At 44.0% G+C, this 27,436-nt stretch overlaps 1 protein-coding gene across 4 annotated transcripts in view; it reads left to right on the forward strand.

The window, feature by feature from the left end:
- Positions 1–26,723, forward strand: part of LOC106583928 (protein cramped-like) — a 76,783-nt gene extending 50,060 nt beyond the window's left edge. For all 4 annotated transcript variants that reach the window (XM_014168603.3, XM_014168602.3, XM_014168599.3 and 1 more), the window contains exon 20: positions 1,183–26,723. In XM_014168603.3, coding sequence (XP_014024078.1) covers positions 1,183–1,296 — 114 coding nt within the window. In that variant the 3' untranslated portion in view covers positions 1,297–26,723. The remainder of the gene's footprint in view (positions 1–1,182) is intronic.
- Positions 26,724–27,436: the final 713 nt, after the last annotated feature.

Genomic DNA, 27,436 nt, shown 5'->3' on the forward strand with positions numbered 1-27,436 from the left:
TCTCTGACCTCCCTATAGGCTGTTTCATTGTTGTCGGTGATCAGGCCTACCACCGTTGTGTCGTCGGCAAACTTAATGATGGTGTTGGTGTCGTGCTTGGCCACAGTCATGTGTGAACAGGGAGTACAGGAGGGAACTAACCCTGAGGGGCCCACGTGTTGAGGATCAGCGTTGCAGATGTGTTGTTGCCTACCCTTACCACCTGGGGGTGGCCCGTCAGGAAGTCCAGGATCCAATTGCAGAGGGAGGAGTTTCGTCCCAGGGTCCTTAGCTTATTGATGAGCTTTGAGGGCACTATGGTGTTGAACGCTGAACATTTTACATTTTAGTCATTTAGCAGACGCTCTTATCCAGAGCGACTTACAGTAGTGAATGCATACATTTCATACATTTTCTCTCCGTACTGGTCCCCCGTGGGAATCGAACCCTGGCGTTGCAAACACCATGCTCTACCAACTGAGCCACACGGGACACGTAGTAAATGAACAGCATTCTCAAATGGGTGTTCCTTTTGTCTAGGTAGGAAAGGGCAGTGTGGAGTGCAATAGAGATGATCATTTGGGGCGGTATGCAAATTGGAGTGGGTCTAGGGCTGATGGTGTTGTGAGCCATGGCCAGCCTTTCAAAGCGCTTCATGGCTACCGACGTGAGTACTATGGGTCGGTAGTCATTTAGGCAGGTTACCTTGGTGTTCTTGGGCACGGGGACTATGGTGGTCTGCTTGAAACGTAGGTATTAGACTCTGCCAGGGACAGGTTGAAACTTTTGACACTAGCCAGTTGGTCAGCGCATGCTCGGAGTACACCTTCTGGTAATCCATCTAGCCTGCGACCTTGTGAATTTTGACCTGTTTAAAGGTCTTGCTCACATCGGCTACGGCGAGCGTGATCACACAGTTGTCTGGAACAGCTGGTGCTCTCATGCATGCTTCAGTGTTGCTTGCCTCGAAGCGCGCATAGAAGTAATTTAGCTCCTCTGGTAGGCTTGTCACTGGGCAGCTTATTTATAGTTTGAATCCATTATAATGTCGTTATTTTTAAAAGCAACATCAAATTCATTATTTTGGGGCAAATGTGGCAAAAACAAAATTCAAATGTAGGTCACCCCCTTGTCAATACTCTGGAAGCATGTTCTTCAGTCATTCTGTGACAATCTATTATGTGGTTATCTTCGTCCTTGCAGGTAGACACCCAGCTGGCCTGCATGATGAGTGAGAGCAGCGTGGATTACATCGCCCGCTTCAACGATTTGGCACAGGAGCTGGCTGTCACAGAGCCGCACCTCCTGCCACCTTGAGTTTGAATAGACTGAAGGCGGGTTTAAGAAATGTTTGTCAGTTGCCCCTCCCACACCTTCAAAAGTGCAAGGACAAAGGGGGTGGAGAAACACTCCTTCCCCTATATAGTTTGTGAAAGAAAGTGCAATGGCCATTGGCCTGAACAGAAGAAGCACTCAGATCTACTTTGGCACAGTCCAACTGCAACAGGTTTAAACTCACTCTGATGGTTTCAACGTGTTCTGAAATGGTTACCTCTGGTTCTGAAGGTCTGTGGTCTGGTTTCAACTGCTTCTGAAGGAATGTGGACTAGTTTCATGGCCTGTGGACCAGTTTCAACTGGTTCTGATGTGTTTGGAATGGTTCTGACTGGTTCTTATGGGTTCTGACCAGCGTCAACTTGTTCTAACGGGTTCCAGCTGACTTGTTTGTTTGGACCATTCTGTCTGTTCTGCCTAGCGAGCAGGCCTTTTAAAAAAATATATATTTTTAAACACTTAAGATTAATCCCGTTTACAAAACACAACCTCATGTAAAGTATAAAACAATGCCATATATGAACAAAAGACTGGGTCTCTGTATCTTTCCATTTCTGTCCTCTTGTCTCCCTCTGAGAAATATCAAACCGAAGACATTTGAGTGCAAAATGTAAATGTCAGACTAACTTGAAAATAACTACTGATGAACTGCTGGTCGCGTGTCCTTCATCTTGTCAGTTCACGCGTACAAATTAACATTTAATCTGTTTAAACCATATGAGTGGAACTGATGTTAATTTGTGTCCCAGGCCAAACATACGTGTCTGACGGAGTTTGTCTGTGTCCCTCCCTCCATATCAATGCAAAAAAGTTTGACACTCCACTTGAACATCTCCTCCAACTAACCCAGCTACATTTGTGTTGGTCTGTTTTTTTTTTTCTTCTCAACCAATGCTTTGAATCGACCTGAAAGCGAATTTCAGTTTTCTGTAGCAAAACGTTTTGTAAAGTTTGAGCCCCTTGTGTGCCTTTGTAACACCACACAAGGTGCTCCCTCCTATGATGCCTGGTTGGTTGTCAGTCAAGCTGTGTTTTTTAGAGGTCTCCAGCTGATGAAAGAACCAATTATATTATGTGGGGTTTTAGACACAGAAATATGGTCACGTTCCAGGATGACCTTGTTGGAGATGTTGCATTGTATCAACCAATGTTTGTGTGCCACATTATCGACTGCAGTCTGGCATCAGATTACTACGGTTGAGTGATGTCTGACTACATTGCAGCAAATGCCAGAAATGAAGAAGCGTGTTTCCAGGACAAACCGTGTCCAAAATGGCACCCTATTTCCTATATAGTGCACTGCTTTTGACCAGAGCCTATAGGGCCCAGGTCAAAAGGAGTACGCTATGTAGGGAATAGGTTGCCAATTCGGCCACACCCAATGCCTAGATGTCAGCTAAGGATTTTGTTATGAGAAAAATCACATTGGCGCAATGTTCAAATACTAAATGTCCGATTTTTTTTTTTTTAACACTAAAAGAAATGTTCAAGCTACAAATGTGGATTATGTCTAAAGAATTTTATATAGCTGTTGTCTTTAAATTGGGGCATGGAGTCCTTTCTCTTTGTATCTTTAATCTATAACAATTCCAGTGTTCTCTGCTCTTTTGTAACATAATACTGTAAATTATACTTTTTTGGACTATTTATTGTTAACAGGTTGAGTGTTTGTTTTAAAAGGAGTTGTATGTAATATTTTTGCATTGTAATTACAGAAAAATACCTTAATATATCAGCAGTAATAGTGGAGAGTGTTTAACAATGTTTATTAAAAAAATTGAGCCCACACAAAATTGGTCGTCACTAGTTACTTTAGCCGCAAAGTCATAAGGCCTGCCTACTCGACCAATTGGATAAGTGAGTGTGATATGACCTGCATGCCGGCTTACGGTTCACTGGCAATGACCAATCAGATGAGTGGGTGCGTGCATGCAGACCGGCTTGCAGGGGAGACATGCATTTAATTTATCTAGTGTTCCATACATTTTATTTTTATTAGCTATAATAAATCCAACCACTCTAAATGCAAAGGGATAATCGGATGTCTTATTCAACATCAGCTTGCCAGCTTATGTTTTCCTTACTCATAGTTACTTGTCCTATCCCAAAATAGGTTAATTCCAATATCTGTACTGTTTTTAAAATGGCATGTAGACAGAAAAATTGACACATCTTTATTAGATTTATTTTAGCCACAAGTAAAATGTACAATTTGACCAATGTTCAGACATTTTTATTTTTTAAATTGGCTGATAAGATCAACCCTGTTACTTTATTTTGAACCTAGGCACTTACTATAGTCATTTGTTTAACTTAACGTAGCCTTGCAGTCCACTTTTTTTGTGTGTTTTGTACCAGTTCCCATCTGTACAAAGGCATGGAATATGGCAAAACAGTTAGAAAAGTGCCATATGAGTCCAATGTATAGTAGACACCCAAAGCTCTTTACGAAACTCAAGTCCTCACTAGTATGTACAACCTTGTGTTTACATAGCTAGTGCCCACAGTAGGGACTTGTGAAAAACAGAATCGACAACCTCTGCATAAACAGTTGCTTTGTGAGAAGGTGTTAGTTCAAGTGGCTTGGCTTTGGCCCCAAGTGAGACAGATGCCGGTCCGCGTAGTTGGAAACAGAAAAATCTGAGCCTTTTGGGTGAAATGCTGTATGGAAATGTGCCATTACATACTCTATTTTATTTTTATTAGCCCATCCAACCTCTTCAGAGGACAAAAGTTAATTTCTTTTAGGTTTCACAGATATTTTGTTACATATAACTTGTTCATACAGTATGAAACATGTATACACTCACTACTGTAAGTCGTTCAAGATAAGTGTCTGCTAAATAACATGTAAATGGTATTTTTTATACACAGTATTACAAGCTAGGAATACAGTTTTATGTCATGACATACTCTTGCAATAAGTGCCATAGGATCTGTGGTGACCACAGAGTTGGGACACTCGTTTAAAGTCAGTCAGTCCCATCTTCAATTTTATTGAGGAACATCCCATTATTAAAATTACATGGTATAGATCAAAGATCTGTCTTTGAACTTACTACCTTCTTGCTCATTTCAGCAACATATGTCTTTTGGCTTTCACCTCATGGCATTCATATGTCTTTGTTCCTACAACTTGAAACGGAACACAATGGGAGACTTACTCTCCCAACTGATTTTCCCCCCCCCCCCCCGCCAACTGGCCTCCCTCATCTGATTGGTCGAGTAGGGGGGCCTTCTGACTTTGGCTGTGGTAACAAGTGACAGCCCACAATTGTTCAGCCTTCCTATTGGTCAACAAAAGCTGGACCGGCTCTTTTCTCTTCCATCAGTGTCACTCAGAGGTCTGGTTATTTCACAAGCAGAATCATCAATGGCAGAAATCGTCCTGCCATTACCTAGTTGCTGAAAGTAGTTTATATTCAGCCTAAGTATTGCAATTCACCTAGCTTCCACATGGGTGAGACATTCTGCATGTACAGTACATAAGGAAAGTATTTCCACTTTTTGTTACGTTAGTTTTATTCTAAAATTGATTCAATTGTTTTTTACACACAATACCCCATAATGACGAAGCAAAATCATGTTTAAAAAAATAAATTGCTAGTGTATTACAAATAAACAGACCTTTAAGTATTTGCATCCTGTTTCAATTGATCATCCTTGATGTTTCTACAACTTGATTGAGAAATTCAATTGATTGGATGTGATATGGAAAGGCACACCTGTCAATATCAGGTACCACAGCTGACAGTGCATGTCAGAGCAAAATCTAAGCCATGAGGTTGAAGAAATTGTCAGTAGAGCTTCGAGACAGAGAGGTGTCCTAGCACCCCGATGGTCACTAACACAGCTCCAGATTTCCTCTGTGGAGATGAGAACCTTCCAGAAAGAGAACCATCTCTGCCACACTCAACCAATCAGGCCTTTATGATAGAGTGGCCAGACAAAAGGCACGACAGCCCACTTGGAGTTCGCCAAAAGGCACGTAAAGGACTCTCGGACCATGAGAAACAAAATGCTCTGGTCTGATGAAACTAAGATTGAACTTTTTGGCCTGAATGCCAAGCATCAAGTTCAGGAGGAAACCTGGCAACATCCCTACGGTGAAGCATGGTGGTAGCAGCAGCATTATGCTGTGGGGATGTTTTTCAGCAGCAGGGACTGGGAGACTAGTCAGGATCGAGGGAAAGATGAACGGAGCAAGCTCCTTGATGAAAACCTGCTTCAGCGCTCAGGACCTCAGACTGGTGTGAAGGTTCACGTTCCAACAGGACAAGTCTCAATGTCCTTGAGTGGCCCAGCCAGAGCCCGGACTTGAACCTGATCGAACATCTCTGGAGAGACCTTAAAATAGCTGTGCAGCGATGCTCCCCATCCAACTTGACAGAGTTTGAGAGGATCTGCAGAGAAGAATGGGAGAAGCTCCCCAAATACAGGTGTACCAAGCTTGTAGCATCATACCCAAGAAGACTCAAGGCTGCCAAAGGTGCATGAACAAAGTACTGAGTGAATGGCCTGAATACTTATGTAAATGTGATATCAGGTTTTTATTTGTAATAAATGTGCAAATATTTATAAAAAACAGTTTTTGCCTTGTCATTATGGGGTATTGTGTGTAGATTGAGAGGAGAAAAAAAACAATTCAATCCATTTCAGTTTAAGGCTGTAACCTAACAAAATGTGGAAAAAAATCAAGGTCTGAATACTTTCCGAATGCACTGTAGCACCTTTAATATAAGATGGTGGTATCTAAAAAACACCCTGCTGTATTGAGATTTTTCAGTTTGTAAGATGCATTTTTACTCTCATCTGTATAAACATAGTTTTAAAAAAATACTGGCGTGTGTGTCAACATGAAGGGGCGAATCCCAACTAAATTTTCACTTAGTCATGAATTGATGTCAATTGGAGACAGTCAACTCGCCATTTTTAGGACGTTCCAGATTGTGAGAATGCCAGCGAATCATCAATCAAATACTGATTGTGTCAGTTACTGTTACAAACAAGGCAACCAGTGACTCCCAGGAAAGACTGAGCGACAACCAAGAGGAGAATGGTGACTACTGGGAAAGTCTAGTTCGGTGTGAGTTGGGTTAGCACCCCAACTCACAGTCCTCTGCAAGGGGGCGACCCAAAGCAACTACAGAGAACCGGAAGGAACTGTTTCCATGGATGGATAACACTAACGACAAGGCTTGTATAAAGGATTCTGACTGGAGGAGTAGAAAGTGGAACAAGATGCCACTGCGTACAACTGTACATACTAAATCTACGAATCCACCAAACAAAGGCAAAGTGCCTACCTGAGCCAACAAAGCAGCAGCGCACAGACTTGCTATCTGGTGAGAACCACAAGGTTTCCAGCCAGCACCATAGTGTTGAAGACCTCTCCACAGCTGAACTACTTCAAAGGAGGAGAAAGTCAGAGACTCCAGAGGATGTGGAACCCAGAGCAAGGAATGTCAAGTGGCCACAACAACAACGCAGCCTGGCAACAGCTGGATGATGACCTGGACAACAACCTAGATACAACACTGGTGGGGAAAAGACACTCACTTCCCTGTCCAAGCTTGTTCCTGCGGTGAACAGTGAAAGATTTGACAATGAAGAGGCCAAGAGAGCAACATGCAACCCAACAGACAGAAAATTGAGGATTTAAGGCTTCGCAAAGAACTGCAGTCACTCATCAAGCGCTTCAGGGAGGCAGATGCCACACAACGCAAAGCGCTACAGGAACTGCAGGACACAGAGTAACCTGAAGTCACTCCAGAATGCGGGAAGGGCAAGAAAAAGGAGACTAAGACAGCAAAGCAGAGAGCCAACCCCTTCCACTTCATTTCATTTACACTGGAAGGGGAGAGATCCGGCAACCTTCAGCAACTAAGGTGGAGAGGTACTCTGACCGGGGGGATGCCTTGGGCAGTGCCCGAGAATTTCACCAATCGACCAACCTGAATGCCAACATGGAGGGAAGTCGTGGAGGTGGTGAAAAAGGCCAGAGCAAGATCGGCACCTGGTCCAAATGGATTTCCATACAAGTTCTACAAAATGTGCCCTAAACTCCTATGCAGGCTATGGAAGCTGATCAGAACGTTTTAGAGGAAGGGAGAGATACCAACATGCTGCAGAGGGCGGAAGGAAATAACTCCAACATCAACCAGTTCCACACCATATCCCTACTCAGCGTGGAAGGATAATCTTCTCCATCCTTGCAAGAAGACTCGCCACCTAAACGAGAAACAACTACACTGACTCATCTGTCCAGAAGAGAGACATACCAGGATTCCATGGGTGTATTGATCACACTACCACCATCAGCCATTTGATAAGGGAGGCCAAGATCAATGGCAGTGACCCCACTCCCTGATCTTCGAAGACCTGAAGCTTTACCACATTCCCGATAACACCCAAAAGCAGCTACTACAGCAACATAAAGCTCAGGTTCTCAGCCAACAACATCACCACATCATGGCAAGCGGAATAGTCACAGGATGTACCTATCTCAGTGCTATTATTTGTGATCGGAATTAACCTGATCATCAAATCTGCTGATAAAGTCACGAGGCCCGGGAAGAATCCAACAACCACAGAAGAGGGTTTATTGATGACCAAACCATCACTACCACCACCCACGTGCAGGCACGATGGGTCCTGTCAGCTCTGGAGGAAACTGCAGGATGGGCCAGGATGGCATTCCAACCTCGCAAAACAAGAAGCCTGGTAATAAGAAAAGGCAAGGTGACCGACAGGTTCACCATGACAATTCAGAAAAAAGTAATTCCATCATACATCAATAACCCTATCCAGTTGCTGGGAAAGTGGTACGCTGAGACCCCAAAGGACAGCCATAACATCAAGTTCCTACAGAGCCAGCCAGAGCCTGTCCGTTAACCCTGTACGAGTTCACCTTATCAACAGCACTAGAGAGAGCTGCAAACGACACCCAGGCAGGGCTCCCCAGTGGTGCAGCGGTGTAAGGCACTACTTCTCAGTGCAAGAGGCGTCACCACAGTCCCTGGTTCGAATCCAGGCTGCATCACATCCGGCCGTGATTGGGAGTCCCATAGGGCGGCGCACAATTGGCCCAGCGTCGTCAGGGTTTGGCCATCATTGTAAATAAGAATTTGTTCTTAACTGACTTGGCTAGTTAAATAAAAGGTTCAATTAAAAAAAATGTAATGGCTTGGCGTGCCCCCAGCTCCTCAAGCAAAGCTACAACTACCAATCTCGTCACTGGCAAAATAATTCAAAGTAGCAAAGGCATGGCTGGTGATGACTCTCCAGGACTCCAAAGACCTGAAGATACAAGGTGCAATGATTGAGGTCAGAACAGGAAGGAAATGGTCTGCCACCAATGCCGTCAACCAGTCTGAGAGCAGACAGTGGGGAACATCTGCCAAGAAAGGGCCTTGGAACAGTACAAAACACATGCTGGGCCAAAGCCAACATCACTGAAAGGAGGCACCTGGTGCAGCAGGAAGTCAGAAAAATGGGGGAGGAACAGAGAAGGGCTAAAGCAGTAGGGTTGGGTGCACAGGGAGCTTGGACAAGGTAGGAGACAACAGAGAGGAGTGAAGGATGGAGCCTGCCAGAATCCACTTCCTGTTAAGGTCCGTCTATGACGTGCTCCCATCCTCCACTAACATACATAGGGTTTTCAGTGAGGTCTCTGTAACATAGCACATTATTAACATCCTATTCTGTCACCCTCTCCCAAGGCCGCTACAGATGGAGTCATGACCAAGTTGAGGGAACTGGCCAATATTCTCGAAGGAGAGGAGGAAAAGGATGACTCCCTTCAACAAAGGCCACCACATAAACTTTGTCAGGCTTGGAGAAGCAGGAGCAGCCAGAGCCAAGAAAGATGGAATCCTAGAACAAGCCAGGGCGTGGGAGATGCGTGCTGACCTGGACAGACGGCTAAGCTTCCCTCTGATGTTGTCACTACTCTCCGTCCAGACATCGTTATATTGGCAGAGAAAGCGAAAAAGCTGGGAGGAGAGGTGCGAAGAGGTATACCAGCGCAAGATGGAAAAGTATGCAATCCTGGCAAATGAGGTGCAAGATAGGGGATGGAGTGTCTGGGTTTACCCAGTTGAAGTCCGAATACCCGTACTTGCTTTCGAAATAGTAGGCATTTTGGGTATGTAAAAATATAAAAAGGTTTTAAGTTTTTTTTTTTTTTTAATCAGTCTAAATCAAATGTATTTAAAAAGCCCTTTTTACATCAGTAGTCACCAAGTGCTTATACAGAAAACCAGCCTAAAACCCAAAGAGCAAGCAAGGCAGAAGTAGAAGCACGGTGCCTAGGAAAAACTCCCTAGAAAGGATGACTTCCTAGGAAGAAACCTAGAGAGGAACCAGGCTCTGAGGGGTGGCCAGTCCTCTTCTGACTGCACCGGTTGGAGTTTAAGAGTACATGGCCATTAAGCCCAGATTTTTCTTCAAGATGTTCAGATGTTCATAGATGACCAGCATGGTCAAATAATAATCACAGTGGTTACAGAGGGTGCAACAGGTGAGCACCTCAGGAGTAAATGTCAGTTGGCCTTTCATAACTGAGCATTCAGAGGTAGAGCGGGGGAGAAAGAGAGTGTTGAAACAGCAGGTCCGGGACAAGGTAGCACGTCTGGTGAACAGGTCAGCGTTCCATAGACAGAACATCAGAAACTGGATCAGCAGCACAACTAGGTGGACTGGGGATGGGGACAGCCAGGAATCACCAGGCCCGGTAGCCCTGAAGCATGGTCCTAGGGCTCAGATCTTCGGGGAGGAGGAGAGAGAGCGAATATTATACCTAAGACCACACAGGACACCAGATAAGACAGACTGACTCTAGCCCCCTGTCAGATAGTTTCCAGTATCTATGCTGCAATATTCTGAGACAAGGGGTCGGGGAACACTGTGGCCCAGTCTGAAGTTACCCCCCGGACAGGGCCAACCAGGCAGGATATAACTGATGTGATGCACCCCTTTTAAGGATGGCATGGGAGAGCACGAGCAAGCCAGTGACTCAGCCTCCGTAATAGGGTCAGAGGCAGAGAATCTCAGTGGAGAGAGGGGAACCGGCCAGGCAGAGACCGCAAGGGTGGTTCGTCACTCCAGTGCCTTGCTGTTCACTTTCGCACCCCTGGGCCAGACTACACTCAACCATAGGACCTACTGAAGAGATGAGTCTTCAGTAAAGACTTAAAGGTTTGAGACCGAGTCTGCGTCTTTCATATGGATTGGCAAACCATTCCATAAAAATTGAGCTCTACAGGAGAAAGTCTTGCCTCCAGCTGTTTGCTTAGACATTCTAGGAACAATAAGGAGGCCTGCGTCTTGTGACCGTAGGTGTAGGTATGTACGGCAGGATCAAATCGGAGATATACTGCAGGTAGGGGCCATGTAATGCTTTGTAGGTTAGCAGTTAAACCTTAATCAGCCCTACCCTTAACAGGAAGCCTAGCACTGCACTAATATGATCAAATTCTTAGGTTTTAGTCAAGATTCTAGCAGCCGTATTTAGCACTAGTTGAAGTTTTTTTAGTGCCTTATCCGGGTAACCGAAGAGTAGAGCATTGCAGTATTCTAGTCTTGAAGTGACAAGCTTTTCTGCATAGTTTTTGTACAAACAGTTTCTGATTTTTGCAATGTTACGAAGATGGAAAAAAGCTGCTCTTTAAATATTTTTGATATGTCCATCAAAAGAGAGATCAGGGTCCAGAGTAACACTGAGGTCCTTCAGTTTTATTTGAGACAATTGTATTACCATCGAGATTAATTGTCAGATCCAACAGCAGATCTCTGTTTCTTGGGACCTAGAGCTAGCATCTCTGTTTCGTCCGAGTTTAAAAGAACAACCTTTGCCGCCATCCCCTTCCTTGTCTGAAACATAGGCTTCTAGAATAGGAAATTTTGGGGCTTCACCAGGTTTCATAGAAATGTACAGCTGTATGTTGTCTGGATAGCAGTGAAAGTTGACATTGTGTTTCCGAATGACATAACCAAGAGGAAGCATATATTGTATATTTAAAACAATAGTGGTCCTAGAACGAAACATCGAAACTTACAATTCATTTGTCAGATGATCAATCATCCAGCTAGCGACTGGAACGAGCTGCAACCAACACTCAAACTTGAGAGGTTTATCTCAATCTCTTCATTCAAAGACTCAATCATGGACACTCTTACTGACAGTTATGGCTCCTTTGCGTGATATGTTGCTACCATGTTGTTGTGTGTTGCTGCCATGCTATGTTGTCTTAGGTCTCTTTTTATGTAGTGTTGTCTTGTCTCTCTTGTCGTGATGTGTGTTTTGTCCTGTATTTTTATTCTTAATCCCAGCCCCTGTCCCCGCAGGAGGGCTTTTGGTAGCCGTCATTGTAAATAGGAATTTTGTTTTTAACTGACTTTCCTTGTTAAATAAAGGTTAAATAAAATAAATAGAATCCACAGAGATTAACTGATATCTTTCCGCCAGATCTAAACCAGGCAAGAATTTGTCCGCATAGACCAATTTAGGGATTGCAAAAGAATGTGGTGATCGATGGTGTCAAGCGGCACTAAGGTCTCGGAGCACGAGGCCAGACGCAGAGCCTTGGTCTGACATCATTAAAAGTTAATTTACCACCTTCACGAGTGCGGTCTCAGTACTATGATGGCGTATAAAACCAGACTAGAGCGTTTCCTATACATTATTTGTCCTCAGCAAGGTAGTAAGTTGCCAAGCAACAGTGAATTTGGTACACATCCGGAGGATAGGGAAAGGTTTATTATGGGCCAAGCACAGGAAGTAGTTTCGTTGGAATAGTGTCCAGTAGACAGCTGGAAGGTTTAGAGGCAAGGACTATTTTTGTGAGTGTTTCGAAAGATGCACGATAAAAAAAACTTGAGTGTCTTCATTGGTCCGAGGTCCTGGCAGTTCTGTGCAGACTCAGGACAACTAAGTAGGACAATTGAGTATGTGAAATTTCTAAAACGTATTGTTGGGAAATATCCTTATTCATGTCACCGAAGGAGAGCAGGGAATATATGATGTTTACATTCTACCAGGATATGTTATTGTCAGCCATCAGGGATCCTATGGGAGGAGGAGAGACAGTGTTGTACGAGTCAACATGACAGCCGTGAGTTGGGGAGGAGTGACCACTTTGGGGCAGAGGTCAGGTTAGATGACGTGAGGAAGAACATGTATCACAAATCTTCTGGTTAGCAGCAGAGGTGTATTGGCTGTTCAGATGTGTAAGGAGGGGCTCAGCATATTCACACAGTGCTTGTGTGAATATGTTCTTTGTCTTATGCAGCTGAATGACCCAATTGGTGAATAGACTTGGTTTAAGCTTTACTAATCATCCGTGAGTTTTACAAGGTTAATTTAGAATTGCTGCACACTATTGTGGAAGAGAACTGTCTTTCGAGACGCATGCGTGTTTGACAACAGCTGATGGGATGCGCTGTACCAAAAAGATGAGCTTAGTATGCTGATATTTGTTGCTTACTGCTTTTGTTTTTACTAAACAATGTTCTAAAAGGTATATAGTACGACTAGTATGCAGTTTGAGTAGTAGGCAAATATTTCGGACACAGCCATTGACTAGACACACGAAGGGGGGCTCCTGTACAATTATTTAAGATACTCTTTGAAGAGGTAGGGTTTCAAGATTGGCTTGGACTGGGCTGAGTGGGAGCTGTCCTCCGGTAGGGGTGGGAGGGCCAAGAGACCAGAAGTGGCAGAACGGAGTGCTCGGGTTGGGGTGTAGCGTTTGAGTATAGCCTGAACCAAACAAAGAAACTAGGGAGGCTATTGTGAGCCTTTGAGCATATTTACATGCAAAAAATTTAATATTAGACTAAACATGGTCATGAAAGAAGGTGAAATTGCAGATGAAAGAACATTTTTATTTCTTTGCTTGCTACTTTCAGAGCCAGAGGGGGGGCAACTCCCTAGCTCTGCTACTGCAAGCATTAGGGCTCAGAATTGACATGGGCACACATTTTTTGCATACACATTTCAACAACATTCTGGTTATCGTGGTTCCAAACGTTAAACAGGTACAAAAATCTCCGGGGTGAAGCATTCATCCAAAAGATTAGAAATTGTAAAAAAAAAAAAAAAAAAAGAAAGAAGGGTACAAGACTATGTACATACCGGAGTTAGGAGCCAAACAAACTACTAATCCCATACAGCATTGAGGTCTGTGTCGTCCAGTCACAGAGCAGATGCAACTGACGTGATTGTGTTCGCTTGCAGATCACGTGACTTGTATCTGCTCTGTGATTGGACCATAAAGACCACAAGGCTCATGGTTAGTGTTGTTTTTGGTGCTCTTTGCACTAGAAACTGACGGTAAAAACACGCTTTCTCAGCACAAAGGTTGGAACGTTTATAACCGATGGGCACTACATCAACATATGAATTGTCTTGCAATCTCGGTAGAAAATAGAATGTCTACATTGCACAGTAATAACGCTATTGCTAATGTTTATTATCACAATGGGGGATTGCATTGAGAATTCACTTCCTGGAACTGCTCGTCGGTGCCCTATCCACCTCAGAGAAATACTAATGGCGTCTTTTTGTAGGTACTAACTCTGCCATGGTTCGTTGGACAAAGCCTATGTGGAAATGAAGGGTGTTTTTGTATAAACGCTGAAAATAAGGTCTGTGGTAAACACAGGCTTATGAGATATGTTTTGTTCTATGAAATAATCTTCATTAGCTAACGTCACTTTTTGTAAATTGTGAAGCATTTATGTAATTTCAAAAAAGCACAAAGGCTTCGTAATTCATAAATGTCATGCTTTAACTGACTGATATTATCCCATAGAACAAAATGTATAAGATCTCCTGAGCTCGTGTTATCACACTTTATTTTTGGCGTTTATCAAAAAACCCTATTCTTTCTCGCCACAGGAATGGATGACAGAACCAGAAGTAACTTATTTCCGGGGTTTTGGACTACAAGCTGGCGAACCTGCACAATCTTCGAACGTTTTTAAAACACGGAAGCCAAACGCGGAAACTAAGGATACAACTTCCTCTGCTCTTGCACATTATCATAATTCATATGTGTGCCACTAGAAATCCCTGAATTAACATGCTTCTGTTAGTCGAGAAGTAGGTGGTAAGTATAATAATACAATGAACATGGAACGATACAAAACAAGAGTAGCGTCTGGACATGAAACACATAATCAATACTGCCTGGGGAATGAACCTAAGGGAGTAACAGATATAGGGGAGGTAATCAGTAAATTGATGAAGTCCAGGTGAGTCTCACAATGAGGTGCAGTTGCGTGTAACAATGGTGCCTGGTGTGGGTAATGATGGTTGTCAGAGCCAGTGATTAGTAAACCGGCAATGTCGAGGCGCCAGGGAGTGGGAGTAGATGTGGCATTCCACCCCCTGACCGCAGGACAACGCTAGTCAGAGAGACGGCCCAGAGGGCGAGGAGCGGGCCTACCCCGAGGGCGAAGGTGGGAATCACAGATGAAGTTGGGATCCAGAATGTCCTCCACCGGAACCCAATACCGCTCCCAATGCAGCAGGTACTGGAGCCGACCCCCGTGATGTTGGGAGTCCATTAGGGATCTGATGGCATAGGCGGGACCTCCCTCGACATCCATGATGGAACACAGGAGTCTCACTGCGGTTGATGGTCCACCTGCTCCTTCTGATGGTGGACGACGTGCTGGAGTCTCATGTGGGCATCACTCCACACTTTTTCTGCTCGCCTGAACCACTCATCCACCGCAGGAGCTTCGGTCTGGCTCGGGATCCACGGAGCCAGGACCAGCTGATAACTCACAACACACTGGAAGTGAGTCAGCTCGATGGAAGAGTGACATAACGAATTCTGGGCGTATTCCTTCCATGGGAAGAGTTGGGCCCACTCTCCCTGCCGGTCCTGGCAGTGGCTCCTCAGGAACCTCCCCAGCTCCTGGTTCATCCTCTCCACCTGCCTGTTACTTCTGGGTATAGGCCTCAGTCTGAGGCTGACCGTGACCCTGAACTTCTCCATGAAGGCTCTCCATACCCATGATGTGAATTGGGGGTCACGGTCAGAGACAATCTCCTCTGGAAGGCCAAAATGCCAGAAGACCTGCTGGAACAGTGCCTCAGCGACCTGGAGACCAGAAAGAGGGGTAAAACGACAGGATTTGGAGAATCTATCCACGACCACCAAAATGGTAATGAAACCGTCAGAGGAGGGGAGATCAGTGACAAAATCAATGGATAGATGAGACCAGGGACGCTGAGTCACTGGAAGGCGAAGGAGTTTCCCTGCGGGAGCATGCCGTGGGGGGATTTAGTTTGAGCACATACGGGACAGGAGTTGACTTTACGAATAACGTCCTGCGTAAAGGTGGATGGATTGAGTAGTATGAGTAATACCTAGATGTCCAGCGACAACAGCTGTGTGCGCCCAGATCAGCAGCCAATCCCTGTGGGAACATAAATGTATTCAGGATGACAGGTAGTGGATGCGGGTTCCATCTCCAGAGCCTGGCGTAAGTACAAAGCTACGTCCCAGACCACAGGGGCTATGACTCGAGAGGGAGGAATTATGGGTGCATTACGGACCCTCTCCCGAATCGTAGTGACGGGACAGGGCATCGGCTTTGGTGTTTGTTGAACCTATGCGAAAGTCAAATCTAGTACAGAAAAGGGCCCACCTTGCTTGGCGCGGGTTCAGCTGCCCATATGTACTCCTGGTTCCGATGGTTGGTGAGGATGATGAATGGGTTCTTGGCGCCCTCCAGCCAGTGTCTCCACTCCTCTAATACCAACTTCACTGCCAGGAGCTCTTGATCGTCAACGTCATAATTCCTCTCTGCAGGAGACAGAGTAATACGCACAAGGATAACATTTTTGTGGATTACCTTGTCGTTGAGAGAGGACAGCCCCACGCCCACCACAAAGGGTAACGTAGTGTTTGAGCAATGGGGCGGAGGTGAAACGTCCCTTCAGTAGGTGGAAGGCCTCGTCAGCTGCTGGACACCACACCAACCTACGGAGACCACCCTTGAGGAGAAAGGTGAGAGGAGAGGCGATGGAACTAAACCCCAAATACCGTTGTATGCCCTTTATGGTCGTTGGGACTGGCCATGACCTGACTGCATCTACCCACCTGTTAGGGACAGACGTTCCGCTAGCGGAACGCCTCACCAATATCCAATGGTATAGAGTGGCGCGAATTACAAATTCCTCAAATGCAAAAACTTCAATTTTTCAAACATATGACTATTTCACACCATTTTAAAGACAAGACTCTCCTTTATCTAACCACATTGTCCGATTTCAAAAAGGCTTTACAACGAAAGCAAAACATTAGATTATGTCAGGAGAGTACCCTCCCAAAAATAATCACACAGCCATTTTCAAAGCAAGCATATATGTCACAAAAACCAAAACCACAGCTAAATGCAGCACTAACCTTTGATGATCTTCATCAGATGACAATCTTAGGACATTATGTTATACAATACATGCATGTTTTGTTCAATCAAGTTCATATTTATATCAAAAAACAGCTTTTTACATTAGCATGTTTTGTTCAGAACTAGCATACCCACCGAAAACTTCCGGTGAATTTACTAAATTACTCACGATTAACGTTGACAAAATACATAACAATTATTTTAAGAATTATAGATACAGAACTCCTTTATGCAATCGCGGTGTCCGATTTTAAAATAGCTTTTCGGTGAAAGCACATTTTGCAATATTCTGAGTAGATAGCCCGGCCATCATGGCTAGCTATTTTGACACCCACCAAATTTGGCACTCACCAAACTCAGATTTACTATAAGAAAAATTGGATTACCTTTGCTGTTCTTCGTCAGAATGCACTCCCAGGACTTCTACTTCAACAACCAATGTTGTTTTGGTTCCAAATAATCCATAGTTATATCCAAATAGCTGCGTTTTGTTCTTGCGTTAAAGACACTATCCGAAGGGTGACGCGCCGGCGCGTTTCGTGACAAAAAAATTCTAAATATTCCATTACCGTACTTCGAAGCATGTCAAACGCTGTTTAAAATCAATTTTTATGCGATTTCTCGTAAAATAGCGATAATATTCCAACCGGGAGACGTTGTATCCGTTCAAACACTGAAAGTAAAACATGGAGTCGTCACATGCACGCGCGCGCCAGTGCCATTGTTCTCAGCAGGACCACTCTCCAAAACCCCTTCTGTTTTTCGCCCAGAGACTGCAGAGCTATCATTCAACGTTCTGGCGCCTTCCTAGAGCCAATGAAAGCCTTAGAAAATGTCACGTTACAGCAGAGATCCTGTATTTTCGATAAAGAGGCTATAGAAGGACAAGAAATGGTCAGACAGGGCACTTCCCATATAGAATCTTCTCAGGTTTTGGCCTGCCATATGAGTTCTGTTATACTCAGACACCATTCAAACAGTTTTAGAAACTTTAGGGTGTTTTCTATCCAAATCTACTAATTATATGCATATTCTAGTTTCTGGGCAAGAGTAATAACCAGATTAAATCAGGTATGTTTTTTATCCAGCCGTGAAAATACTGCCCCCTATCCCTAACAGGTTTTAAGATCCATCATCACTCCTTGTGGGCTGATCTGGTCGCCTAGAAAGGAGACAGCTTCCTGATTAAATTGTCATTTCTCTGCCTTGACATATAGTTGGTTGGCCAGAAGGCGTTCCATGACTACTCAGACGTGAGAGATGTGATCTTCTAAGGTAGCCGAGTTGACCAGGATATCGTCGATATACACGACCACCTGGCGTCCGAGCATGTCCCAGAACATCCCGTTGACGAATGACTGGAACACTGACGGAGCATTGTCTAAGCCAAAAGGCATCACCAAGTAATCGTAGTGACCAGACATCATGCTGAATGCTGTCTTCCATTCATCCCCCTCCGGGATGCGGGTGAGATTGGTCAAGAACCGGGCCCCACGGAGCTGTTCGATGGCTGCCTGCACCAACGGGAGAGGGTAATGGTACTTGGTGGTGATCTCATTCAGTCCTCTGTAATCAATATATGGAAATAATCATCCATCCTTCTTCACCACAAAGAAGAAGCCTGCAGATGCAGGAGAGGTGGACGTGCGGATGAAACCTTGTTGGAGCGCCTCATGGATGCACTCCCCCGTGGCCTTCGTTTAAGCCACCGACAGAGGGTAGATGCATCTCCGCAGGGGCGTAGAGCCTGCAAGCAGGTTGATGGCACAGTACCAGAGGCGATGAGGAGGAAGACCGGTGGCGCAGGTTTTGGAAAATACTTCCCGCAGGTCCTGGTATACCTCCGGGATGTTGGGCTGAAGGGCAACCACAGGACTCTGAACTGATGTGGAACCACAGGGGACGGGAAAGCAGGTCCTCCGGCATTTGGGTGCCCAGACTGTGATTTTCAGAGGAGAGCGGGTATGAGGTGATGTTAAGAGAGGAGGCAAGGGTCTTGTCAATAAAGTTCCCCACAGCACCAAAATCCACTAGCGCTGTAAAAACGGTACTTGAGGGACAGAGTGATCGACACTAAAAAGGGTTTGGCAGAAAGTGATGAAGATGGGAGCTGGCTTCGTATGAGGGGTTCATGGCTCTGTTCAGAGGTATCTTTGATCATCCACCGGAGGGCAGTGACCACCTACTCCAACTCCGGAAGGATGACCAGACCACTGCCGAGTACGCACTCACCTTCTGGACAGTAGCAGCATCCAGTGGATGGAATGAGCCGGCACTTCGTACGCTATTCGGAAGAGGTTTGCGCGAAGAGGTCCAGACGGAACTGGCCTGTCGAGACGACAACCTCACCCTGGCCGCACTCATTGCAATGGCCATCTGTCTGGATAACCTACTTTGGGAGCACTGGTACTCTTATCGCTTCTCTCAGTGAACACTCTGGATCAGAGCCTGAACCCGTGGAGGTAGGGGCCACACGCCTCACCGCGGCACAGTACCACAGACAGATACAGCTGGGGCTCTGTCTGTACTGTGAACAAGGAGGGCACAAGCTCCAGAGGTGTCCGGCATGTCCGAATCCGGGATCCACAAGAGCAGAAGGACGGTAATTTGTTCAATTCGAGGTAGGCCTAAGTGTGAAATTGAAACCATTGTTGAAATACTATAAAAGCCTGAGATAATGGGAATTTGAATGAGAGCGGCTGATCTTGCTCTGTTGGAAGATTTGGCATACGCTGCATTTTGCAGAGAGCAAGATTTTAGAGAAAGGTTGGACTTTTCTGCAGAAAGTACAGATTGGCTCATCAGATAACGTTTCTCAAAACCATACAAATAGTATTTTTGCGAGGATTTAAGACCTAGTTTAAAAAGGCAAATGCATGCCATTCCGTTGCACATCTTAGTGCTATTCATCCTCAGGTTGTCAACGGGCACTTTTCAGCGGGAGCTTGCCGATCGGCATCTCACAGCACTTGATGAGCCAATGTTTTGGATGCAATCATCAGCAAAACGAACAGTAACACAATTTCCATACACCATCACACAGGTTGAACTATAGGGGTTTCTTTGCCATGATACCATCAATTGGTTCCCGAATACGAACGGAGCAATAGACAGCACCCACCACGTCACTATAAAATCACCATCCCAAAACGATTTCAATTATGTGAACAGAAAAGGATTCCACTCTGCCTCTAGAAATGAAACCTTCTCCCAAGTGGGTTGACACCTACTCCTGCTACACTGCTACTTGGATTCCACCTGGCGATCTGTTCACCGTCTGCCCTGGCTTGTCGCCCCGTCTGGTACAGGTACCTCCACCACACTCCCCCTCTCTCCCGAGCTTTCGCTCGCCTCCAGCACACAGTGACTCTGAACTTACAATGGCTAGCCCCAAGTCGTTTATATTTTTTCTTGTGCATTTTACTACTTTACTATTTGCCTCATGATTCCTGCATGCTTTGTTAACTATGAACTTTCTTATTTACCCAACCGTGGGACAGACTGTTTGTTCCCACACTCGGGACTCTGACTCTATTGGTTACAGACTCTTGGCCTCCCATTCTATTCACCTCTTGCCGGCTTTATATTCATGTTACCTGATGAAATTGCTGTACAATATGACCTTGTTTCCATCTAATGCACATTGAAATGTCATAAATCAACACTGCAGAGCTCTCCTGGTCCTATGCCGTGCCTTGATTGTATTACTGTTGATGATATCTGGAAATGTGCATGTACACCCTGGCCCATCTAGTGCTGCTAGCCCCAATTCTGACTTGTGCGCTATCTGCTTCACTGATTTCTGCTCTCGTAAAAGCCTGGGTTTTCTGCACGTTAACACTAGAAGCTTATTATCTAAAATGGATCAATTGAAAGTGTGGGTTCACAGCTCCAATCCAGATGTGTTGGTCATTACTGAGACATGGTTAAGGAAGTGTTTTGAATACTGATGTTAACCTTTCTTGGCAAGACAAATCTTCCAATGGTGGGGGAGTGGCAATCTTTACCAAGGATCACCTTCAATGCCTGGTTGTCTCCACCAAGTCTGTCCCCAAACTATTTGATTTGCTGGTTTTAAGCATTAAACTTTCAAATAGCTCTCAAAAAAACCCTCCTCCTCACAGCTGCTCATGTCCCTTAAAGTTGATGTGGTTGTTATTGACAAGAAGCACATGGCTGAGCTCTTTAATCACCACTTCATTAAGTCAGGATTCCTATTTGACTCAGCCATGACTCCTTGCCGTCCAACATTTCCTCATCTCCCACCACTTCTAATGCAACTAGCCCAAATGCTCCTCCCTGTTTTTCCACTGCCCTGCTACAAAGTTTCTCAGTGCAGACGGTCACTGAGTCCGAGGTGCTAAAAGGAGCTCCTTAAACTTGATCCCCAAAAAACATATGGGTCAGATGGTTTAGACTCTTCTGTAAGGTTGCTGCCCCCATCATCGCCAAGCCTATCTCTGACCTTTTTAACCGGTCTCGGCTCTCTGGGGAGGTTCCCATTGCTTGGAAGGGAGCCACGGTTTGTCCTTTATTTAAAGGGGGAGGTCAAGCTGATCCTAACTGTTATAGGCCTATTTCTATTTTGCCCTGTTTATCAAGTGTGTTAGAAAAACTTGTCAATAACCAATTGACTGGCGTTCAGATTGTCTATAGTATTCTCTCTGGTATGCAATCTGGTTTCTGCCCAGGTTAAGGATGTGTCACTGCAACCTTAAAGGTCCTCAATGATATCATTGCCCTTGATTCTAAGCAATGATGTGCTGCTATTTTTATTGACTTGGCCAAAGCTTTTGATACGGTAGACCATTCCATTATTGTGGAGTATTGGTGTCTCTGAGGGGTCTTTGGCCTGGTTTGCCAACTACCTCTCTCAAAGAGTGCAGTGTATAATGTCAGAACATCTGCTGTCTCAGCCACTGCCTGTCACCAAGGGAGTACCCCAAGGCTCAATTCTAGGGCCCACGCTCTTCTCAATTTACATCAACAGCATAGCTCAGGATGTAGGAAACTCTCTCATCCATTTATATTCAGATGACAGTCTTATACTCAGCTGGCCCCTCTCCAGATTTTGTGTTAAACGGTCTACAACAAAGCTTTCTTGGTGTCCATCAAGCTTTCTCTGCCCTTAACCTTGTTCTGAACACCTCCAAAACAAAGGTCATGTGGTTTGGTAAGAAGAATGTCCCTCTCCCCACAGGTGAGATTACCTCAAGCTCTAAACCCTCAGAGATGGTAGTCACCTCATACAAGTACTTGGGAGTATGGCTAGACGGCACACATCAAAGCTACAGGCTAAAGTTACATCTAGACTTGGTTTCCTCTATCGTAATCACTCCTCTTTCACCCCAGCTGCCAAACTAACTCTGATTCAGATGACCATGCTAGATTACGGAGATGTAATTTATAGATCGGCAGGTGAGGGTGCTTTCGAGCGACTAGATGTTCTTTACCATTCGGCAATCAGATTTGCCACCAATGTTCTTTATAGGACACGTCACTGCACTCTATACGCTTCTGTAAACTGGTCATCTCTGTATACCTGACGCAAGACCCACTGTTTGCTTATTTATAAAACCCTCTTAGGCCTCACTCCCCCCCCCCCCCCCCCCCATCTGAGATATCAACTGCAGCCGTCATCCTTCACATACTACACCCATTCTGCCAGTCACATTCTGTCAAAGGTCCCCAAAGCGCACACATTCTTGGGTCGCTCGTCTTTTCAGTTCGCTGCAGCTTGCGACTGGAACGAGCTGCAACAAACACTCAAACTGGACACTTATCTCAATCTCTTCATTCAAAGACTCAATCATGGACACTTACTGACAGTTGTGGCTGCTTTGCGTGATGTATTGTTGTCTCTACCTTTCTTGCCCTTTGTGCTGTTGTCTGTGCCCAATAATGTTTGTACCCTGTTTTGTGCTGCTGCCATGTTGTGCTGCTGCCATGTTGTTGTCATGCTGTGTTGCTGCCATGCTATGTTGTTATCTTAGGTCTCTCTTTATGTAGTGTTGTCTCTCTTGACGTAATGTGTGTTTTGTCCTATATTTTATTTCATTCATTTTTAATCCTTTTGGTAGGCTGCCATTGTAAATAAGAATTTGTTCTTAACTGACTTGCCGAGTTAAATAAAATAAAAAAATGTGCAGCTAGGTTATGTGGTGCACAAAAGACTGCTGAATGTGGTTTCAAGGTGGCCAGGTGAAACGCACGACTTGTTCATTCTGCAGAACAGCAATGTTGGCCTATACAGGACAGAGCTGTTGAGGATGAATGACTTATTGGTGAGTGTTGCCTACTCATTTGTAGTATATTTTACATTGCTAAAGCAACTTGAAGTGTCTTAACTTCTTGGGGCTATGTGGGACGCTAGCGTGCCACCCGTGGTGCACCCTATCAACAGCAGGTGCATTTCAAGAGCGGCAAATTTGAAACCAAATAAATGTCAAAATTCTAATTTTTCAAACATACAACTATCTTACACCCTTTGAAAGATAAACATCTCCTTAATCTAACCACGTTGTCCGATTTCAAAAAGGTTTTACGGCGAAAGCATAAAGTTAGATTATGTTAGGAGAGTACATTGACAATAGCTGTGTGTAATGTTTTGTCAATTCAAAGCCAGGCGTCACCAAAACCATAAAACCAGCTAAAATGATGCACTAACCTTTTACAATCTCCATCAGATGACACTCCTAGGACATTATGTTAGACAATGCATGCATTTTTAGTTCTATCAAGTTCATATTTATATCCAAAAACAGCGTTTTACTATGGCATTGATGTTGAGGAAATCGTTTCCCTCCAATAACCGGCAGTCAAGTCAGCACCACAAATTAAATAATTAAAATTAGAAAACATTATATTGTCATTTAAAGAATTATAGATTTACATCTCTTGAATGCAATCAACTTGCCAGATTTAAAAATAACCTTACTGGGAAATCACACTTTGCAATAATCTGAGCACTGCGCCCAGAAAAATATGCTTTGCTATACAGACAAACGGCCATGTTGGAGAGATCTAAAATCGAAAATACTATGTAAATAATCCATTACCTTTGATTCTCTTCATCAGATGTCACTTCCAGGATTCCCAGGTCCATAACGAATGTAGTTTTGTTCAAAAAAGCTCATCATTTATATCCAAAAAGCTCCGTGTTGTTAGCACATGATCTAAGCCAGCCGGACTTCTCGTCATGAACGAGGGGAAAAAATATATTTACGTTCGTTCAAACATGTCAAACGTTGTATAGCATAAATCATTAGTGCCTTTTTTAACCAGAACATGAATAATATTCAAGGTGGACGAATGCATTCTCTTTTATAACGTATTGGAACGAGGGTACCCAACATGAACTCGCGCGCCAGAGTCTAATCGGCCATCACCGTTCCATGGCTCTTGTTCGGTCAGATCTCACAGTAAAAGACTCAAAACACTTTGTAAAGGCTGGTGACATCTAGTGGAAGCAATAGGAAGTGCCAAAACATTAATCAACCCCTGTGTGTTTCAATGGCATAGGCTTAAAGGTAATTCAACACATCAGGTATCCACTTCCTGTCAAATGTCTCAGGGTTTTGCCTGCCAAATGAGTTCTGTTATACTCACAGACACCATTCAAACAGTTTTAGAAACTTTAGGGTGTTTTCTATCCATATATAATAAGTATATGCATATTCTAGTTACTGGGTAGGATTAGTAACCAGATGAAATCGGGTACGTTTTTTTATCCAGCCGTGAAAATACTGCCCCCTAGCCCCAACAGGTTAATTGTCCTCTCCTTGTAGCTATGTTTATTTTCATTTTCACAACTGAGCGAGCCAAATAAAATGTTTTGGTTGTACTCAATCTCTGATACTAGCACCTCTATTTCAGTCTCTGAAAAGTGTTTTTTTTTCATAGCTTTTTCTGGTTGTTCCGTTGTTTTTCATGGTACAGCATTGTATATTCCCCACGGGTTACAGGGTTAATTTTGACCATATGGTTAATTAGGGGCATTTCGAAATGCAAACTTGTGCACGAGCTCTGAGGCTGAGCACAATTGGTTGGCTATTTATCAGTGGTTATCTCCCAACGGGCACACAACGTCATTTTGATGTCTTATTCTGGTCACGACGTCATATGGTGATAATAATCTGGTCACGACGTCATACGAGCTTAACATGTCTTAATAATGACCAATACATGACCAGAAAATACTTATTTTGCCTGAAGTCTTCCCAACTGACTCAAACAAGATGTCATTACAGGTCTCATGGCAGTCATTATTTAAAACAAATATTAAAATATAAAACTCTTAGGCACATGCACATGTCATGACAGGCCTGTTTGGGTCAGGTTACCGTGGACCACAATCTTACAGAGACATCTCTCTCACCCACCAGAGGGGGAGAGATTGAGAGGTATGGAGGTTTTATGACACCTCACGGCCATTGTAAATCTTAAGGCAGCAGACAAAATCCAGTTGTCCTCCCTGTGTGGAGGAATGGAATGTATGATGGGCCTATGGAGAACCTACCTCAGAACAGTAACATGCAATAAATGGACTTTGGGACAATATGTTGTCAGCCAAAATGGTGGTAATGACAATAGATGGAATATGAATGCCATTTTTGTTATGTTATTAAAAGTTAAATGATGACGTTATAACAAAAACAACATTGTAACTTGAAGAGTTTTCATAATATGTAACTGATGTTTGCACACTGTACGTTGTGTGGAAAATGTACAGATCAAAGAGAATGTTTTTGTAATGATGAAATGTGAAGTTAGTTGTCTAAATTGGATCTGAGTAAAATACAGACCTTGCCTCGTAACTAGTGATGCCCAGAGAACTTGCCATAAAGACATAAATGCCCCTTTCTGACCCGAGGGTATGAAACATGTGAGTTAAGAATTTACAAATCAGACCAGGTGACCACGTGCTGCAGCCAAGGTCTGAGTTAGTCACAACCCCAAAATGCAACACGAGGTTAAAGAAGACAAAGGAACCTTTTAACAATCTATGGTACGGATGAGTAGCTGTGTCTAAGAGGGTGAATTCAAGCAAGACCACCCAGTTACCGCTCTCCAAGGAATCATGTGTCTACACTGCTTTCATTACGCTGGAGCCCTGACCTACACGGCTGATCGTACTCAGAAGACCCCCTTTCAGAACAAGGGCGAGGAAACAGACCACTAAGAGAAAGGACACTGACATCGTGGGGACAATCAGAGAGTTACACCCAGTAACGAAAGAAGTGTCGTCATCAGAGGAGAAGGCGAACCCGGTCCACAAAGAGACACCCCATCAGAGACCGTCGGCAAGTAATTACATTATTATATTCTGACCCATAAGAGCGGCAGTCCGGGGCAAGGTGTTAGGGCTAAACTAAGCATAGTTTACCAATGTATCCAAGTGTGCTCTCGGTGCTCTCGCTCTTTTTAAATCCCCATTTTGTGTAACACATGTCATATTGTGTTGGTCCGCCAGGGACCTGTTTCATTGTACTAAGTTCTAATCAATAGCCTAGACTGTGTGTATGTGTATCTTATCATTTTAGCTTGTTAGTAAATAAATAATCAACTCAATTGGTTTGGTACGGACTCATTTAGTGGGACTCGGGTTTGTGCAGATTCCCGAATTATGCGACGTTCAGGATGAGACTGTAGAGGAAATGAATTATTTAGCGACTGTTGTAAAATTGATATTCTGATGTTCTTTGAGAAATTTGGGAAATGGAAACTTAATAAAAACAAACTTTCCCAAGGTGCCCCAGGTTACTGATTAATTTAATCATGAATTATTTGATGAACAGCAGTCGTCACAATCAATACGTCACGACATATATGGAGCCCCGTGTGAGGAGTCTAAGAAAACTAGGGCTTACTTTTGGGTTAATTTCCATACCAATTGTGTAGCAAGTTAGTTAGGTTGGAGTCATTAAAACTCGTTTTTCAACCACTCCACAAATGTTGTGTTAATAAACTTTTTTTGGCAAGTCGGTTAGGACATCTACTTTGTGCATGACAAGTAATTTTTCCAACAATTGGTTACAGACAGATTATTTCACTATCACAATTCCAGTGGGTCAGAAGTTTACATACACTAAGTTGACTGTGCCTTTAAACAGCTTGGAAAATTCCAGAAAATGATGTCATGGCTTTAGAAGCTTCTGATAGGCTAATTGACATTTGCGTCAATTGGAGGTGTACCTGTGGATGTATTTCAAGGCCTATTTTCAAACTCAGTGCCTCTTTGCTTGACATCATGGGAAAATCAAAAGAAATCAGCCAAGATCTCAAAAAACAATTGTAGATCTCCACAAGACTGGTTCATCCTTGGGAGCAATTTCCAAATGCCTGAAGGTACCACGTTCATCTGTACAAACAATAGTACGCAAGTACATGGGGGACCAGTACGGGGGAAAAAATGTATGAAATCTATGCATTCACTACTGTAAATCACTCTGGATAAGAGTGTCTGCTAAATGACTAAAATGTAAGTATAAACACCATGGGACCACGCAGCCGTCATACCACTCAGGAAGGAGACGCGTTCTGTCTCCTACAGATTAATGTACTTTTGTGTGAAAGATGCAAATCAATCCCAGAACAACAGCAAAGGACCTTGTGAAGATGCTGGAGGAAACAGGTACAAAAGTATCTAAATCCACAGTAAAACGAGTCCTATATCGATATAACCTGAAAGGTT

The sequence above is a fragment of the Salmo salar genome, chromosome 23 (assembly GCF_965601325.2).
Source record: "Salmo salar chromosome 23, fSalSal1, whole genome shotgun sequence".
NCBI lineage: Eukaryota > Metazoa > Chordata > Actinopteri > Salmoniformes > Salmonidae > Salmo > Salmo salar.